The sequence below is a fragment of the Thalassophryne amazonica genome, chromosome 3 (assembly GCF_902500255.1).
Source record: "Thalassophryne amazonica chromosome 3, fThaAma1.1, whole genome shotgun sequence".
NCBI lineage: Eukaryota > Metazoa > Chordata > Actinopteri > Batrachoidiformes > Batrachoididae > Thalassophryne > Thalassophryne amazonica.
In genome coordinates, this window is record NC_047105.1 from 83,239,772 (window position 1) to 83,260,313 (window position 20,542).

Genomic DNA, 20,542 nt, shown 5'->3' on the forward strand with positions numbered 1-20,542 from the left:
TTTTGGGAGGAAAAAACGTTTTAGTCGATTGTAGTTTATTGTCTGTACTGCAACGTTTCTAAGAGGTGTCATTTTATTTAAAGCGGCGTTTCGTTTTGAAGTTATTCATTCCGAGTGGACTCTGTCTCAGCAGAGAGCCGTGCAGCGTTTAAAGCTGTGACAATGGAACGGAGGACGATTCTCGTTTTGTCGACTGCAACAAGACAAGAGTCCCAGTTAGTGACTTTAATCCACACAAAAGTGACTCATGATATTTTAATGGCTTTCAGAGGGGTTAAGAAGCGGACTTACCGCTTCTGAAGAGCAACGAATCAAAGAGCCACGAGCCATTGAATCAAAGCATTGCTTCGATTTAATGGCTTCAAACTGCAGAAACGCTGCGCTGCAGAAACGGCTGATTACAGACGCTGTATTGAAAATCGTAACGGTCCAAAATAAGCGTAACAGTCCAAAATTATAGCGTAACGGGCCGTAACGCAAGTTTGCGCTAGCTAGAACTCTGTTTAGCATTAAAGATAGCTTTCAGTTAGCTGATTACCAGTTATCGAAGCTAACTTTTTGGTTAGCTGTGCCCACCACTGCAGACATTTGTGAAATGAGAAAGAAATGAGTGAAACTTTTACTTTCTTTACACCTTAATGGACAATTCCATAAGAATAAAAATACAAGTGTTTTCTCAAACCATTTGATAATTTTTAAAAAAAGAAAGAAAAAAAAATACATTTTAAAGCTCACAGGTTGGCATTTATATTTGTCAACCCTTATTTTAAATGAGCTGAGATTTAAAAGTATTTCATTAGTTGTGTTGCAGCAGTGCTTCTGCACATAGCTGTGTTAACATCTTACCACAGAGAATAAAGTTACCGGTCGGACTTTCGACCCAGAGGAGAGATGCACAGTTAGTAACAGCAGCAGAGAATGAGTCATTTGGAGGAAAAGTGCTGAGGTCCCACAAAAACAACGCACAAAGGACGTTATCATTTTTCCTTTACACGAGGGACCGTAACTTTGGCAAACTACGGCCCGGAGGAGAGACACGCAGTCGGTACCAGCAGCACCATTTGGAGGAACGATGTTTAATCTGCCACGTTCCACAACAACACACAAGGATATTTCCCCCCCCCTTTACAGGAGGGACTGTAACTTCAGTTTACGAACCACCAAAGTGAGAGATATTAATGGTCCAGTCCACGCCTGGGAACTGTTGTGCACTGCCCTATAAAAAGGCATGCTAATGAGAATGAATAAAAACTGTATGGTGTGAAATGGATGATTCTTTCTTGCCCGCAACAACAGACAAGAGTCCTGCTTAGTGACTTGAACCAGCAGAAAGGTGAGTCACAATTGCCATCTTTAAATGGCTTTGACGAAGGTTAATGAATAAGCTGTCAAATAAAAAAAAACACTATGAGATGACGCCCCAGATGAGTATAAAAGCACAGCGCCATTATTTCATTGTCTGGGGAAACCTCTGATAACTCAGTAAGCATCCATGACGATATTTAGAGATGTCCCTATGTGATTGTCTCAATCGAATGAATATAAAATTTTCTTGTCATCTTGTCTGTATTTTGCTCTGTCAAGAGGCACTGTACAGATCCATAGCCAGAAGGGCAAGGGGTCAAAAAAATGCCCCAACTCCCCCGACGACACATGTGCACCCAGGCAAGGCACGCACGCACACACACACACTTTTGAGTAAAGGTTCATTTTTGAAGACATACTTTACAGACAAAACTGAAGACATTCAGAGACTATGCCAAAATATTTCAGTGCACAAAAGTTACTCAAAAAAGACTGTTCTACTCTCCTAAAACTACATATTATAATACTTAACATGACAGTTGAAGTCATGTTAAAATTGCAGGTTTAAACTTAAGCCCCTGTGTGCTTGGGTCAAGTCACTGCACATTTCTTTGAGGCTAAAATCCAAGTGCGCCAGGTTGCCACAGTCCTGTATTCTTTTTCTTTGTCTTTCGTCTGTTCCCGTTAGGGGTCGCCACAGCAGATCAATCGTTTCCATCTCACCCTGTCCTCTGTATCTTCCTCTGTCACACCAACCACCTGCATGTCCTCTCTCAGCACATCCATGAACCTCCTCTTTGGTCTCCCTTTTCTCCTCCTGCCTGGTGGCTCCATCCTCAGCATCCTTCTCCCTATATACCCTGGGTCCCTCCTCTGCACATGTCCAAACCATCTCAATCTCGCCTCTTTGTCTCCAAACCGTCCCACCTGAGCTGTCCCTCTGATATGTTCATTCCTAATCTTGTCCATTCTTGTCACTCCCAAAGAGAATCTCAACATCTTCAGCTCTGCCACCTCCAGCTCTGCCTCCTGTCTTTTTGTTAGTGCCAGTGTCTCTAAACCATACAACATAGCTGGTCTCACTACTGTTTTGTAAACTTTCCCCTTCACTTTTGCTGATATTCTTCGGTCACAAATCACTCCTGCCACCTTTCTCCACCCTGCCTGCACTCTCTTCTTCACCTCTCTACCACACTCTCCATTACTTTGAACAGTTGACCCCAAATATTTAAACTCATCTACTTTCACCACTTCTACTCCTTGTAACTGCACTATTCCACTGTGCTCCCTCTCATTTACACACATGTACTCAATCTTGCTTCTACTGACTTTCATTCCCCTTTTCTCCAAAGCATATCTCCACTTCTCCAGACTAGACTCAACTTGCTCTCTACTCTCACTACAGATCGCAATGTCATCTGCAAACATCATAGTCCATGGGGACTCCTGTCTGATCTCATCTATCAACCTGTCCATCACCACTGCAAACAAGAAAGGACTCAGAGCTGATCCTTGGTGTAATCCCACCTCCACCTTGAATGAGTCTGTCATTCTGACTGCGCATCTCACCGCTGTCACACTATTCTTGTACATGTCCTGCACTACCCTAACATACTTCTCTGCCACTCCAGACTTCCTCACACAATGCCACAACTCTTCTCGTGGCACCCTATCATAAGCTTTTTCTAAGTCCACAAACACACAATGTAACTCTTTCTGTCCTTCTCTGTACTTTTCCAACAGTATTCTCAGAGCAAACATTGCATTGTAGTGCTCTTTCTCGGCATGAAACCATATTGCTGCTCACAGATCTTCACCTGTTTTCCCATAACTTCATGCTGTGGCTGATCAGCTTCATGCCTCTGTAGTTACTGCAGCTCTGCACATCACCCTTGTTCCTGAAAATAGGAACCAGCACACTTCGTCTCCACTCCTCAGGCATCCTCTCACTTTCCAAGATTTTATTAAACAATCTGGTTAGAAACTCTACTGCCATCTCTCCTTGACATTTCCATGCCTCCATTGGAATGTTATCTGGACCAACTGCCTTTCCACTCTTCATCCTCTTCATTGTAGCACTCACTTCTTCCTTGCTAATCTCTTTTACTTCTTGATTTACTCTCACCACATCATCCAGCCTTTTCTCTCGCTCATTTTCTTTATTCATCAACTCTTCAAAATATTCCCTCCACCTTCTCAGCACACACTCCTCACTTGTCAGCACATTACCATGTGCATCTTTTACCACCCTAACCTGCTGCACATCCTTTCCAGCTCTGTCCCTTTGTCTGGCCAATCGGTACAAGTCCTTTTCTCCTTCCTTACTATTCAACTTCTTGTACAGCTCGCAATATGCCTTTTCCTTCACTTTTGCCACTTCTCTTCTCGCCTTACGCCGCATCTCCTTGTACTCCTGTCTACTTTCTTCGTCTCTCCGACTATCCCAAAACTTTTTCGCCAACCTCTTTCTCCTTATGCTTTCCTGGACCTCTTCATTCCACCACCAAGTCTCCTTGTCTTCCTTCCACTGTCCAGATGTCATACCCAGTACTGCCCTAGCTGTCTCCCTCACCACATCTGCAGTACTTTTCCAGTTGTCCAAAATTGCTTCCCCTCCAACTAGTGCTTCTCTCACCTGCTCGCTAAATTTCACACAACAGTCTTCCTCCTTCAGCTTCCACCATCTGATCCTTTGTTGAGCTCTCACTCTCTTCTTCTTCTTCTTTACCTCTTAAGTCATCCTACAAACAACCATCCTATGCTGTCTAGTGACACTCTCTCCTGCTACCACCTTACAGTCTGTGATTTCTTTTAGCTTGCATCTCCTATACAGAATGTAGTCCACCTGTGTGCACCTTCCTCCACTCTTATATGTTACTCTGTGCTCCTCCCTTTTCTTAAAGTAGGTATTCACCACAGCCATTTCCATCCTTTTTGCAAAATCAACTACCATCTGTCCTTCCCCATTCCTATCCTTGATACCATATCTACCCATTACTTCCTCATCACCTCTGTTCCCTTCACCAACATGCCCATTGAAGTCTGCTCCTATCACCACTCTTTCATGCTTGGGCACACTCTCCACCACATCATCTAACACACTCCAGAAATCTTCTTTCTCCTTCATCTCACAACCTACCTGTGGGGCATATGCACTGATGATATTCATCATCACCCCTTCAATTTCCAACTTCACACTCATCACCCTGTCAGACACTTGCTTAACCTCCAACACACTTTTAACATACTCTTCCTTTAAAATGACCCCAACACCATTTCTCTTCCTGTCCTCACCATGGTACAACAACTTGTACCCACCGCCGATGCTCCTGCTCTTACTTCCCTTCCACTTGGTCTCTTGCACACACAATATGTCTACCTTTCTCCTCTCCATCATATCAGCCAGCTCTCTCCCTTTACCAGTCATACTACCAACATTCAAAGTCCCCACTCTCATTTCCACCCTTCTAGTTTTCTTCTTCTCCCGCTGTTCGTTGCAACGTTTTCCTCCTCTTCTTCGTCGTCTTCGCCCAGCAGTAGCCCAATTTCCACGGGCACCCTGCTGGGTAATAGCACAGGTGGCAGACGTTGTTAACCCGGGCCACGACCGATCCGGTATGGGAATTCGATTCTGAGTCTGCATAGTTGGGTTGGCTTGTTTTACGCCGGATGCCCTTCCTGACGCAACCCTCCTCATTTATCCGGGCTTGGGACCAGCACTCAGAATGTACTGGCTGCACCCCATGTGGCTGAGTCCTGTATCTCATCACCAAATAGGCCTCATTTTACATTCCCTTTTCCACTCAGCATATGTATCAACACAGGGCTTGACATAAACCAATTTCCCCCACTGGCCCACAGGGCCAGTAGAATTTAGAAGTTTGTAGCCCACAGTGTATGAGCACTGGCCCATGGTTTTGCGCGTGAGAGTTCATAATATTCCACCTTTAAATCCTGCAAATAAAACTGCCTATATAATATAAACCAATCTAGAAAAACATAAAGGTCTATGGACAATCACGTGTGAAAGAAAAAAAAAAAAAAAAAAATTATCAGAGGGCATTCTCAAGTGTAAAAAAATAAAGTGACTCCCATAAAATTTAGAGGGCATTTTTAAGCAACCCTCAGAGTTGACTAACTCACAGTCAGAAATGTAAAATACAGGTGTAGGTCCATATCAAAAAGTATGCCTTGTCTGGATTGGAGTTATAGATCTAAAAATTGAATAAAAAAAATATGCTTAGCTCCTTTGCTAATGTCACCGTGGAGTTAAGACAAAGGCAAGTTGGTTAGACTTTTAAACTAGCTTCAAAACAGCCAGGGTCTACCAGGACCAAGCATATGCTTTACTTACTTGTCACGATGGATAGGCCCTGCAGATTTGGCAGAAAACCTCATTCTTCTCTTGGTCATGACCAAGCCACGGGCATTTCTGTGGCCAGGTCGGGACAAAACATCTCTTCCTCTTGTTTGTTTCATATAGCCTGTCTCTCTCCCTTAACTCATCATCACTAAGCTTCCTCTTCCAATTCCTTCAGCAAAACTCTTTCCTGGTTGTTGCCCGGGTTTGGGTAGATGTAGTTTAAACATATTTCAATTCGAATTTCAAAGCGTTCTGTTAGATTTGAGTCTTGTTCGTCTTCATTTCCTGCAGCTTCCCGCGCATTTAAAGATGCTAACGAACATTGCTGAAGATCGCTGACGGAAACGGCCAAACGCACGCTCCACGCATCGACAACATACATTTCAATATGCGCGAGATTCTGTGGGAGCATGGAGCGTGGTTAGGGATGGGTATTGATAAGATTTTAATCGATCTATACTATTATCAATTCCACTTATTGATCTGATTCCTCGATTCCCTTATTGATACTGCTTGTGAATTTTCTGTGTACTAAAAGTAGGCTTGAAAGGTTTTCTATGTCAACAATATTTTATTGAGTCTTAAAGTAAGTAAATATGAAATTGGTCACTGGATCCTTAAACTCTGGACCTAAATAAACTCTACATGGTGGCTCCTTGATCTCTGAATATAAATAGAAATTAACAAAATATGTAGTTTTTGTCAAAAGCATTTCCTTTCAGACATTACTGGCATGAATGTCTTTCCATACCTCTGAGCTGAACTCTTGCAGCTGGCTGTGCTTCACGTCAGCATCAGTTTAATTCATAAAGAATGCAGGACGTCTCATTTTGGGAAGAAAAAAAACATTTTAGTCAATTGTAGTTTACTTTCTGTATTACAGCGTTTGGAAAGAGGTGTCATTTTATTTAAAGCAGCAATTCGTTTTGAAGTTATTAATTCCGACCGGACTCTGTCTCGGCAGAGAGCCATGCAGCGTTTGGAGCTGTGCCAATGGAACAGAGGACGATTCTCGTTTCTTGACTGCCACAAGACAAGAGTCCCAGTTAGCAACTTTAATCTGCACAAAAGTGACTCAGTCACGATTAACATATTTTAATGGCTTTGAGAGGAGTTAAGAAGCGGACTTGCCGCTTCTGAAGAGTTATTATTACTATTATTGCTGTTGTTGTTGCCATTATTAATATATAAATTTAAAAAAAAAACACAACTTTGGAAACCATTCGGATGATTCAGACGGCTTTCGGTGACTTTTCAGTCGTGTGACTATCCGAGAACTTGTGGAAGAGGTGGGCATGTCACAACATGTCCTGTGAGACTTCAACACGAAGGCGCTTTTGCTGCGCCATCAGCAGCAGTATGAATTTCACCCCCACTCTTTTCATGGCCAAATCTTCTGTCACAGTGGAATGTACTGAAAAAGTGCTGATGTCCACCTCTTCCGCAATTTCTCGGATAGTCACATGACGGTCCCGCATCACCACAGCATTCACTTTGAAAATGATCTGGTCATTTCAGCATGTTGATGGTTTTTGCAGGTTTTGCAGGTTTTTGCAAAAAATAAAAAGGTCCGATACTTTTCTAACAGACCTCGTATATTACTCAGAGGCATATGCTCTTTAGGGTTTTAGCGGGGAAAAATTAAGATAAAGTCCAACGACCCAGGTTAAGCTGTTTAAGCATAATCCAGCAGTAAAATAAGTTTTACATTTAATAGGGTCACAAATGTAAATGGAAGTAAATGGACAGTAAAACTGGTTGCTCAAAATATCTAAATAAATTACTTTGGTTTTGCTATAAGTCAAAGCTCTCGATTTACCGGCAAAGCTCTGGATTTACCGATCGATCTACGTTCCGATCCTCACCTATGGTCATGAGATTTGGTTCATGACCGAAAGAACGAGATCGCGAGTACAAGCGGCCGAGATGAGTTTCCTCCGCAGGGTGGCTGGGCCCTCCCTTAGAGATAGGGTGAGGAGCTCGGTCACTCGGGAGGAGCTCGGAGTCGAGCCGCTGCTCCTCCACGTCGAAAGGAGTCAGTTGAGGTGGCTCGGGCATCTTTTCCGGATGCCCCCTGGACGCCTCGCTGGAGAGGTGTTCCGGGCACATCCCACTGGGAGGAGGCCCCGGGGAAGACCCAGGACATGCTGCAGGGACTACATTCTCTCGGCTGGCTTGGGAACGCCTTGGGGTTCCCCCGGAGGAGCTGGAGGAGGTGTGTGTGGATCGGGAGGTCTGGGCGGCTTTGCTTGAGCTGCTGCCCCCGCGACCCGACTCCAGAAAAGCGGAAGAAAATGGATGGATGGATGGATGGTTTTGCTATAAGTCAACCAGCAGAAGTATACACCACAGTATAATAGTTTGTGGTAAAATGTTACATATCATTAAGAGCCGAAATTTGTAACTTTCAAATGGGTGGTGATATATTATGTTTCAGTAGGCCAGTGAAGATTTTTTTTTTAGGGAAGATGTATTGTCCAAATGGACAAAAATTAAGTTGTTTTTTTTAATCCAAAAATCCCTTTGGGGGGAATATTACGACCCTTTTTAGGGTAGGGGTTAAAGGGGCCAAAACTTGAAGTCAAAATGTGGATTTTGACCTTTGAATATCTTTGTGCGCCCTCAGTAAGCCTCATTGATCTTATGGTATATGTTCTCCCATTTAGAGTTATATTTTTCAAGGCTAACTAAGGGCGCTGCCTATGGGTGGCGCTTCAAGTCACAACTTTTGGCATTTTGGCCTACATTTAGGACCCTCCCAGGGCCTGCGCCCTGAATACGTTTTGCTCATTTATGCATATTTGGATACACTGGGACAAGTTCTTTTCCAAATTTGCATAAATGGCGGTGGTTTAGTTAGGGTGCTTTTGCATAGGTGAAATATATTTATATTATATATGGCCAAATTTTCATTTGGCCATATCTTGGTGCACCCCCTATGGATTTCAGCGAAACTTGTTTTATTATGTTCCTCTATATCTCTGCTATTTAGGATATAGATATCAAGAAGGCGTTTTGCCTCATTAACCCACAAGGAGGGTTAATGAGGCAAAAGGGAAACACCAAATACACTAAATTTATCAATCTGCGTGATGACGCAGCAACATTGTGCCACTGCTTAGGAAGCGCCCTGGACTGTTGATGTTGTTAAAAACGCAAAAATAGTTATCTGATTACTCGATTAATCGGCATAATTGATAGAATACTCAATTACTAAAGTAATTGATAGCTGCAGCCCTAGTCCAAGCCATCTCAATCTCGCCTCTCTGACTTTGTCTACAAACTGTCCCACCTGAGCTGTCCCCTGATACCTTCATTCCTAACATTCTGCACAAAGTTCTCACACAGTTAGATAGAAAGTCCATTATCTCTTGAAAATAAATATTCCAACTTTTTCCAAATGTAAAAAAAAAAAAAAAAAATCATCTGCGTGTCCCGGCAGTTTGTAAAAACATCATCGTGGAGACATTACGCGTGCACGTTCACGGTGGGACTAAAATAGCATCCTGCGACACTAACAGCAGCGCCACCACATGTTAGGATCCAAAACCGACAGACTGAAAAAAAAATTAAGAATTTTGGGGTGAAGTGTGTCGCCTCCTGTCTGTCTGTACAGCCTCTGTTAAATGCGAACCTTCACTGTTGAATGAAAGCTCAGAAGCTTCGCTATCAGACGAAGCAGTGTTCATTTCACTGTCAGCCAGCAGGATGTTTCTGCTTTTCCTAAAATGTGCATCACACGCCGAGAAACGCAGAGTAAGACGCTTTCCAGAAATGCACATGCTGACTTGGGGAGGAAAGCTGTTTTTTTTTTTGGGGGGGGGGGGGGGGGGGGGGGGGGCAAATCTGAATCAAGGACAAGGTGAGAATTTCACACTTTGAAGTGAATGCCCCCAGTCTGGTGATAATGTGACTTGGGGATTCAAACTTTTCAAATTGAAAATTATGCAGGGCAAATGTGTAGAAAAAAGTCTGGGATCTCCCACATTTTAAGTTGTCTTACTGTACATTCTTTTTTCTTTCAAAAAAGTTTATTGCACATTTATGTATGTATATGTACTGTATGTATACAGTGTGTCAATGAAACACAAACATTTTAAATTAATTTCACTCAACAATGCAGCACAGAGTCAGACCAGAAACAGTACTAAAAGACTTTCATTTTTGTCTTTGGGCTTCAGGACACAAGGTCGCAAAGGACCCCAAGTGGAAGACTTGCGCGCTGCTTCGGATTATAGTCGCCAACAGCACCGCTATACGAATTTCTGGGGAGAACCCTGATAGTCCATGGAGACTCCTGTCTGATCTCATCCGTCAACCTGTCACCATTGCTAACAAGAAAGGACTCAGAGCTGATCCTTGGTGTAATCCCACCTCTACCTTGAATGAGTCTCATTAATAGTGTGCATCTCACCATTGTCACACCAGCCTTGTGCATGTCCTGCACTACCCTCACATACGCCTCTGCCACTCCAGACTTCCTTACACAATACCACATCTCTTCTGTTGACACCCTGTCATAAGATTTCTCTAAATCTACAATCACGCAATTTAACACTTTCTGGCCTTATCTATACTTCTCCATCAGTATTCTCAGAGCAAACATTGCATCTGTAGTGCTCTCTACATGAAACCATATTGTTGCTCACAGATCTTCACCTGTTTTCTAAGCCTAGCTTCTCCTACTCTTCCCCTAACTTCATGCTGTGGCTATTTGTAAAGCTCTTTGAGCATGTGATGCAGATGGAAAAGTGCCATATAAATGCAGTCCATTTACCATTTATCAACTTTATACCTATGTAGTTACTGCAGCTCTGCACATCACCCTTGTTCTTAACAATAGGAACCAGTGTGGAATCTGATGTGTTTGTGGCTTGTGATGTGGCATCATGCTAAGCTAAGCTGCTACATGGGAGAGTCTCACTGACGAACCTGTTTCTATGATCAAGAGTCAAACAGAAATACAACCAGTGATTGCTGTTAACAGAAGAACCGTGACGTGGATCAGCTTTCATACGTTTTGTGTACTTGCCTAAGCTAAACTGAACTGATAGCTAAGCTACTAAGAGACATCCAAAGGAGGATGTAAAGCAGGGGTGCCCAACCTTTTCTGAACCGAGATCTACTTTTAAAGTTGACAGTGTATCGAGATCTACCGAGTCATATAGAATGCCACAGCGTAGCCGCAATATATTGTGCACCAATGTAATAATTTTCTGGCAGGTTTTAACAATAATAATGCATCATTGAAGTAAATGTGCATGGTAGAAAAGAAAAGGCACAAGTAGACCTAGGACTGGCATCAAGTTGGAAAAGTTATTCCCTACCTTAGTTGGACTTCTGGCCCCGAGAGGAGGAAGCCAGTCTCTCATAGTCCAGACAGTAGGAGCTTAGTGCATCCGTAAGCAGGCACTCAGGCACTCTTTCTGCATTAGATTCCGGATTTGGACATTCATGTCAGGTGTTGTTCTGGATTTGAGCTCAATGTCATTTTTCAGTGTGAGTATCCAGGTTGAAGAGTGATGCCATTTTGGACAATATACAGTCCACATCTATATTTTCCCCAAATGGAAAACAGAAAACTGACAGCAGGCTCTTTGGATGCAAAGTCAGTGAAGCGCCTGTCAAATTCTGACAAGATGCTCTGCAAATGATCATCATAACGTGGACTCTTAGGCTCCAGTCTTTGTCCTGGTGCTTAAGTTCTGTGTCCATGTGTGGAAAGTTCTGCAGGTCACACTGTTGCAACCTGCTTGATAGCACATGTAATATGCTTTTAAACTTGCTTTCAAATCCAAAAGCTGTGCATATTCAGGATGATTTGAAAGTTTCAGAAATTCTTTAATTTCAGGCAGAAGACAGGGCTGGACTGAAAGGCGCTGTCAAAAGGGGTAATAAGAGGTAAGTGTAAAGATGACTGAATATATCAGAGCAGTAAATTGATCAGTCCATGTGACTGCTCTGTTCAGGTACCGTCGGAAATTACAGGACATTTTTTGTTGTTTCAAACTCAGTAGTTGCTTGTGGCAGGTGTGTGTTTTTTTTTTTGTTTTTTTTTTTTTGGTAAAAAAAATAAAAAATAAAAAAAATCATTGTATCCACACAAAAGATTAATTCTGGCCTATATAAGGTGCCTGAGTCCAGTGAAGCAGACCTCACACCCACATAAAAAAAATCAAAAACAAGCTGTAATTTCCGACGGTACAAGAACGCAGCAGCGATCTGCGCAGTGTTCAGCAGACTGATTAATTTACTGCTCTGATGATATATTCAATCATCTTTACACTTATATTTATTACCCTTTTGACAGTTTGTGTTATAAATCATTATATATGGCTTAGTAATGCAATACAGTGATACAGCAGCCACCATACCTCTGCTGAGCCACCTAATGTCTCCTCCAGCTGCAAACAGAATAAATGCGTCCTCAGACTCCTGACCCGAACAGAACACTGCGATCTGGTTTGCCACACTCATCACTCTTCATATTTATGGACCATGAATCATTGTGCTGCTCGCCGACTTTTCAGTTCCTGGACTTTTCGAGCCAGCAGAAGGGATTTAGCTGGGTTAGCATTAGAAATAAGCATCGTATTTTGCGCGAATCCTCTTAAATGCCTCTCCAAATTCCCTTTCTTCAGTAAAGCCACATTTACATTGCAGATAAGACAGATGGATTTGCCATTTGAATAAATGAAAAAAATAAGATGAAAGTGACAATTGACCTTATCCACCATAGAAGAAGAGCTGTTCTACTCTGGCGTTTAACGGCAGCCAGCATCCTTGTTGGTGCATTGCTGCCACCTGCTGCATCAGTCCATTATAGCAGCACTAAATCCTCGAGTCCCGTGACAGATTTTTTTTTTTTTTCATGCGATCGACTGGAACTCGGCCCACAATCGACCGCGACCGACTGCATGGGCATGCCAGCTGTAAAGAAACACCACTTTCCTATGGAGAAAACAGTGTCACATGGTGGAGTTCTACATGGCGGAGTTCTACATGGCTCTGTGTGTGAACACACAATAGGAGTGAAATCAGACATCACTTTCAAGGTGTGTGATTATTATTATTCAGTCTTATTGAGATGTATGCAATGGGTGTTTTTTTTTTTCTGAATACGCTGTGGGTTTACAAAGACAGACAGACAAATGTTGATCACAAAATACAAGAATTTGATATGAAAACCAAATTAAAGTCATATTAAAACCATATTAAATCCATATCACATTTGGAGACAAAAAACAATCCAGACTGAATGTGTGTACTGAAGTAAATTGTGAAGTGAACTGTAGCTGAACACAGGTGGAGTGGCCTTCAGGCAGGTAATTCTCAGCACCCGAGGTTACGTCACTATTATAACTAAAAATAGCTCTGAATCTGCATGCATTTTTTCTGACACTGTATGGCTAATTTTATTTTTATCAGCTACATCAGGACTCCTGCACGTTAAAGAGTTGGAAGTAATGATTCATAATCTGGTATATAATTTTTTTTTAAAGAAAGCATTGATTGGAGTGCGATACACCCTTTAAACTTGATGCCGCGCACAGTGAGCAGTGCACGCAAACTGCACGGCACAAACCACATTTTACCATTCATCAAAAAAGGACAGAAATCTTTGGTTTTGCTAGCAGCACTGTCAGAATGAATGTGTTTTCAATATTGGTCACCATGGTGATACACAAGCAAACTGTTCACCACATCATGCATTCATTCACTATATGCAACATAGCAAGGGCTGGAGGGGGTGAATGGAGTCCCCGTTCAAGCAATGAATTTTGCATAAGTTGTTACACAGACGTACACCACGATATCTAGTCATACTGTTTATGTTTTGGTTTTCTGCGCAACAGTTTTGTGTACGTTGGTGATTTTCAGTCTTGAATGGAGGGATGGCATGGTGGGATTATTGCGCCATATTGGGCAACAGCTCCAGCAGGAGACCCCAAACTTCCTTTTACAGCCAACTCCACTAAAAATAGTAGAGTTGGCTATAATATTACTGGCAAGTTCGTGAACAACTTGAGTTACGCTGATGATATGATAGCATTGCTTCGGTCAGCTGAAAGCTTGCAAAAAATTTGGGCATTTGCCAAACGTATGCCAATGAGCATGACAAAATTCATAACAATGTATGTTTACCTAAGACACTGTTCAGCGAGCAAAATGTTTGTCATACGCACAGCTTAACAGACGTAATTTACGGTTTTTGGGAAAGAGTTGTTAGTGTAAATTATTTGATAAGGACTGTCTGTGGTTCAGGCATCAGATGGGTTTACTTGCAAGTCCATACTTGCAAGCTTTGGCAAGCATGGACAGAGGCACTTCAAGCTGTGCAGGACGGCACACTCTCGCATTCAGACATCCGGGAACTTCCTAGCCGGAAGCGAGCCGCCATCTTAGTTTGGGGAAATTGCGCGACCTTGGTAACATTGAAAACAGCACAAAAATGCCCAAATGTTGTTGTATTCCAGGTTGTACAGCCAACCAAGAGTTATCCTGAACAGCAGTTCTATATTATACCATCTGAGAAATGCAGGCATGAGAAATGGCTTGCTGCAATCAACAGGGCCGCTGTAAACACCGATGAGAGTATCAAAAAGAAACAATGGAGTCCCAAGTCTGGTCGTGCTATCTGTATTCTGCCCATTTCATCTAGTAAGTACTTTTTGTGTTAATATTTATGAATTGAGGTTGTGGTCAGAATCCGTTCACATTTTTCAACAGTTTGAAAATTCTGATAAAGCACCAGCTACAGAAACAAAGCTGGATGATGGTTAAACGATGTCTCCGAAAGTCAACATAAGTCCAGATTTCTTGTTTTGTTTTGGCTTCGGAGTCCATCATTAGTGCCATATGACCGGGGCTTAACTGATACAATTATTTTATATATATAAAGATTATTCACGGGAACTCTTGATGAAGTATGTGTAGACGTCTTTGTAATCCATCTCTGGCCATTGTTTAGGATCGTCGAATCAGTCGCCTGCAATAATTGTATATGGGTATTTTCGGATTCCTGCCAACTCCAGCTTCTTTCTGTATCAATTCCGTGCATCAGGTGGCAAATTCTCTTCGTACTGATAATCATCAAAAAAAAAAAAAAAAAAAAAACTAACTTGGAAGTAAAGAAACGACCTTTGCAGATGTGCTCACGTTTCCCCCAAACAAAGATGGCGCCTAGAAATTACGTCACGTGTGACGTCACACCAACTGCGAGAATGGGGGTAGATGGGATATGTTGATGTTGTGTCCGATCTTCCTGTGTGCTGTATCCACCTCTGGGGTGTCTCCAGAGTCACAGCCATGTGTACATATTTGTATTTTACAATAAATGTCTTTATATTTTAGTCATTGAGATTTGTGAATTTTATGATAACAGTGGAAGCTGCCTTTTATTTTATTTACTATGATAGCAAACAAAATAAAACAAATAAATGAAGTTCTAATTACAGTATTATTGCTTCTATAACTGAGCTTACTGAAGACATCAGGGCTGAGGCCACTACCTAACCTCGGGACTGTGAGTCATGGTTGTACTACAAGGAGAGAAAGGGTGACATCATTCTGGAGTCATCATCGTTGCTGGATGGGCTCTCACCCTACACGAGGGGGCCTACTTTCTGAAAACCACGTGATCTTCTGGGACTCTGCAGACTGCACCCAACTGAAAAATGCATAATGCGCGCACAGTGTGAACAGATCGTAGCTCTTCGCTCCATAAGGACCACATTTGACGTTGAAGCACCACTTTGGCAGATGATGCAAACCGCTAACGTGCACTCTTCGAACAGTAGAGTCAAATTCACCGAATAAAAAAGGGCACTTTCCTGCACAGCTAACAGGAAAAATCTCGAACTCCGCGTTACTGCACAACAGCACACAGGAGTTTTACAGCACAAGGAAGCAAAAAAGCGAGCAAAAACATGCACGCAAACACGAACCTCCGCAGCGAAGCTAATGCGTTTCGCAGATAAACGAGACGGCAGAAATAAACAATGCTTTTTTGTTTTGTTTTTTTAATGGAAGGAGAAGTGAACCGTGGGGAAGTCAGCGCCGCGGGCCTCCGGAGGCGAGAAGCAGCAGATTGGTTGTGCAATCGTTAGCAGCCTGCAAACAGCGCTTACCACACAGATCCATAAGCACCGGAGCCGACGGGAGATAGGTTCTGGTACCGTTCCGGGACCTCCCAAATGGTTTTGTTGAGTTCCTGACGATAGAAAGTGGGTCTCTCCTTGTGCGACATTCCTGCGGATTTAGCAGCACCGCGGTGACAAAACATACCAGCGGAAACTTCTGCCGTCTCCGTTTCACCTCCAAACTTCAACTCCTCCGCACGCTCCAGAATGTCACGAGCTCTGCCGTTCAGAAGCGCAAATTCGGTGTAAAATAACTCTCCTCTCCCAGGACTTGGTGCTCCTGGAGGTAACTTCCTCTTGAAGACGGACTCGGGTCAGGAAGTGCGGACTCGCCGTGTGGATTTTTCGATCCCCTGAAGCAGAAGCTGCTGTTGCTGCTTTGCTGGGCGCGTGGAAACGCGAACGCGCACGTCTTTCCGTCAGGTCACATCGCGATCTCGACAACGGGCCGGAATCTCGCGAGAACTGAGGCAACACTGGAAAAGCAGGGGATATCCAGTTACCACTGTGGAAAGGACAGAGGGAATTTCCCCCTCACGTTTGGAATGTTCGCACCGTTTATATCACTTTTTTTTCCCCTTTCTGAACCTTCGACACGAGACCCCATACTTTTTCAAAGTAATGTTGTAATAATTAAACGTGTGATGCAACACTGCAAGAGTTTTGTCGAGCTTCACTTGTAAAAAGGTGAAGTGTCAGTCACTAAAATAGTTGGAACACGCAAGTGTCCCTGCAGTTAGCAACAAGGCTCCTTAAATTGCATGCAAAAAGACCTATTTGACATCATGTGCCTGTCTGTAAACCCAGACAAGTCCCAATCCTATTTCAACTAATACACTAAGGAATTACTTCGTTATGTTAAAAGATAGGCCCAAAATTGTAAGTTGACTGGTCCTTACCAGTATCTACCAAAATCCAAGATTTCAAAACTGAATATATAGTAGTTCTTAAGAAATTCCTGAGAGAAAGTTTGCAAGGGGTGATGTCCAAGTGCACTTGTTTCCAGTGGAGTCATTGTCCTGCTGAAAGATGAACCATCTCCCCAATAGGAGGTCAAGAACACACTGGAGCAGGTTTTCACCTTGGATGTCTCTGTATATTGCTGCATCCATATTTCCCTCAACCCTGACTAATCTCACAGTTCGTGCCTCTGAAAAACATCCCCACAGCATGATGGTGACACTGCCACGCTTCACTGTCGGGTTGGTGCCTGGTTTCCTCCAAACATGACACCTGGCATTCATGGCAGAGTTCAAGCTTTGTCTCATCAGACCAGAGAATTTTGTTTCTCATGGTCTGAGACTCCTTCAGGAGCCTTTTTGCAAACTCCAGGTGGGCTGCCATGTGCCATTAATAAGGAGTGGCTTCTGTCTGGCCACTCTACCATACAGACCTGATTGGTGGATTGCTCTAGAGATGGTTGTCCTTCTGGAAGGTTCTCCTCTCTCCACAGAGGAATGCTGGAGCTCTTGGTCACCTCCCTAACTAAGGCCCTTCTTCCCCAATCATTCAGTTTAGACAGTGGGCCAACTCTAAGAAGGGTCCTCGTGTTTGTTCCACTTATGGATCACGCAGGCCATTGTGCTCATTGGGACCTTTAAGGCAGCAGAAATGTTTCTGTACCCTTCCCTAGATTTGTGCCTCAAGACAATCCTGTCTCAGAGGTCTCCAGACAATTCCTTTGACTTCATGCTTGGTTTGTGCTCTGACATGCACTGTCAACAGAGGGACCTTATATGTAGACAGGTGTCTTTCCAAATCATGTCCAATCAACTGAATTTACCCCAGGTGGACTCCAATTCAGCTATAAAAACATTTCAAGGATCAGTGGAAACAGGATGCACAAGCTCAACTTTGAGTTTCATGGCAAAGTCTGAATACAACCCCTGGCAAAAATGATGGAATCACCGGCCTCGGAGGATGTTCATTCAATTGTTTAATTTTGTAGAAAAAAGTAAATCACAGACACGACACAAAACTAAAGTCATTTCAAATGGCAATTGTCTGGCTTTAAGAAACACTATAAGAAATCAGGAAAAAAAAAATTGTGGCAGTCAGTAACGGTTACTTTTTTAGACCAAGCAGAGGGGAAAAAATATGGAATCACTCAATTCTGAGGAAAAAATTATGGAATCATGAAAAACAAAAGAACGCTCCAACACATCACTAGTATTTTGTTGCAACACCTCTGGCTTTTATAACAGCTTGCAGTCTCTGAGGCATGGACTTAATGAGTGACAAACAGTACTCTTCATCAATCTGGCTCCAACTTTCTCTGATTGCTGTTGCCAGATCAGCTTTGCAGGTTGGAGCCTTGTCATGGACCATTTTCTTCAACTTCCACCAAAGATTTTCAATTGGATTAAGATCTGGACTATTTGCAGGCCATGACATTGACCCTATGTGTCTTTTTGCAAGGAATGTTTTCACAGTTTTTGCTGTATGGCAAGATGCATTATCTTGAAAAATGATATCATCCCCAAACATCCTTTCAATTGATGGGATAAGAAAAGTATCCAAAATATCAATGTAAACTTGTGCATTTATTGATGATGTAATGACAGCCATCTCCCCAGTGCCTTTACCTGACATGCAGCCCCATATCATCAATGACTGTGGAAATTTACATGTTCTCTTCAGGCAGGCGGTTTCTTAGAGTTCGGTCACAGACGTTGACTCCAGTTTCCTCCCATTCGCTCCTCATTTGTTTTGTTGTGCATTTTCGATTTTTGAGACATATTGCTTTAAGTTTTCTGTCTTGATGCTTTGATGTCTTCCTTGGTCTACCAGTATGTTTGCCTTTAACAACCTTCCCATGTTGTTTGTATTTGGTCCAGAGTTTAGACACAGCTGACTGTGAACAACCAACATGTTTTGCAACATTGAGTGATGATTTACCCTCTTAAGAGTTTAATAATCCTCTCCTTTGTTTCAATTGACATCTCTTGTGTTGGAGCCCTGATTCATGTCAGTCCACTTGGTGCAACAGCTCTCCAAGGTGTGATCACTCCTTGTTAGATGCAGACTAACGAGCAGATCTGATCTGATGCAGGTGTTAGTTTTGGAGATGAAAATTTACAGGGTGATTCCATAATTTATTCCTCAGAACTGAGTGAGTCCATATTTTTTTCCCTCTGCTTGGTCTAAAAAAGTAACCATTACTGACTGCCACAATTTTTTTTTCTTGATTTCTTATAGTGTTTCTTAAAGTCAGAAAGTTGCCATTTGAAATGACTTTAGTTTTGTGTCATGTCTGTGATCTGCTTTTTTTCCACAAAATTAAACAACTGAATGAACATTCTCCGAGGCCGGTGATTCCATAATTTTTGCCAGGGGTTGTACTTATGTACATGTTATTTCATAGCTTTTTTTTCCCATTTTTAATAAATTTGCAAAAATCTAAATTAAAGAAAGAATTGATGGAAAAAGTTTCATCCACTTTGGAATAAGGCTGTAACATAAAATGTGGAAAACGTGAAGCACCATGAACACCTTCCAGATGCTCTGTACTGCCACACTTGTCACCAATTCTGTCCTTCGATTTTATTTTTTGAAGACCGAAAGCAAATCCCCTGCCTGTTTTTGCCATAATTGGTGTGTTTGCAAGGATCGACCTTACTTGTGTGAAGCGCCTTGAGGCAGCTTTGTTGTGATTTGGCGCTATATAAACTAAAAATGAAATGCAAAGGAACCAATTTCTTACACTATACATACTGTAAATTAAGACAACTACATTAGTTACTATACCAACTGACCTTCATGACCACCAGGACCCAGTGATCAGAAACAAGGATCCACAAGCAACTTAACAGATTTTTCTTTTGTTCATTTTACATGTTAAAAGATGCCAACATGGACCAAAATAGGAATGTCCACAACTGTATCCAGCAGAATCCAAAATTTCTGAGCTAAATATACTTGGTTTTTAGTTACTCAAGGACATTTTTCAAAGCCACTCACTACTTGCCTTGCTAATCACAGGAACCTAAATCAACCTGTAAGCTGAAGGCTTTACAAAAAAAGAAAGAAAAAAAAACTTGCATTACATTCAGTTTTCATAACATAACATCTCAGGGGACTGAGTACCAGTTATAAGTATTTGCCATCATAACACTCCCCTCTCCCACCAAAAAAAAAACAAAAAAAAAAACTGTCAGGTCATTACTCAAAATTTTATTCCATCCACAATCATTTGTCTCACTCATAAAAATATATAAGGTGGCTGTATTAAATTCAACATGGCATGAAAAGCTCCATCCCCATTTAAACATTGCATTTAAGAGTTCAGACATTTCTTATATTATATTCAATCCCCACAACCAGAATGTTTCTGTACCTCAACTTAGCATGGGTTTATTATTTTCATGTTTAACATAATGTAGATGTCAAGGTTACCACAAGGTTAAATTTGGTGCAACAGTGATAATCTGGGCACCATTTAAGTAGCATGAGCAGCATTTTTTTTGCAACCCCCTTATCCTGTATGATATTCTGATGAGCTTTTGGTAATAAACAATGAAAATCCTTTTTTTTTATTATTTTTTTTATTTGATCAAAAAAGTTCACCCATGACTAACGTTGAAATTTTATACTCCGTTGCATTTGGGTGGATTTCCAGAAACTAGAAACCTTGCTGCATAATAAACAAAAAAGGGAAAAGCATGACAACTCAAAACAACCTAATCACCACTTAAGTCTTACAAATGCTAAGAATGTATTGGAAGCCAAGAGT

The 20,542-nt window shown here is 42.1% G+C and overlaps 1 protein-coding gene across 3 annotated transcripts in view; it reads right to left on the reverse strand.

Annotated features, from left to right (window-relative positions):
• mapk14b (mitogen-activated protein kinase 14b) overlaps positions 1-16,210 on the reverse strand; it is a 94,255-nt gene extending 78,045 nt beyond the window's left edge. The window contains exon 1 of one of the 3 annotated variants that reach the window (XM_034166983.1): positions 15,799-16,206. In XM_034166983.1, the coding sequence (XP_034022874.1) occupies positions 15,799-15,953 (155 nt within the window). In that variant the 5' untranslated portion in view covers positions 15,954-16,206. Of the gene's footprint in view, positions 1-15,798 lie in introns of all 3 variants that reach the window. The other 2 variants (XM_034166982.1, XM_034166984.1) reach the window with 2 other exon arrangements.
• Between the last annotated feature and the right edge of the window lie 4,332 nt (positions 16,211-20,542).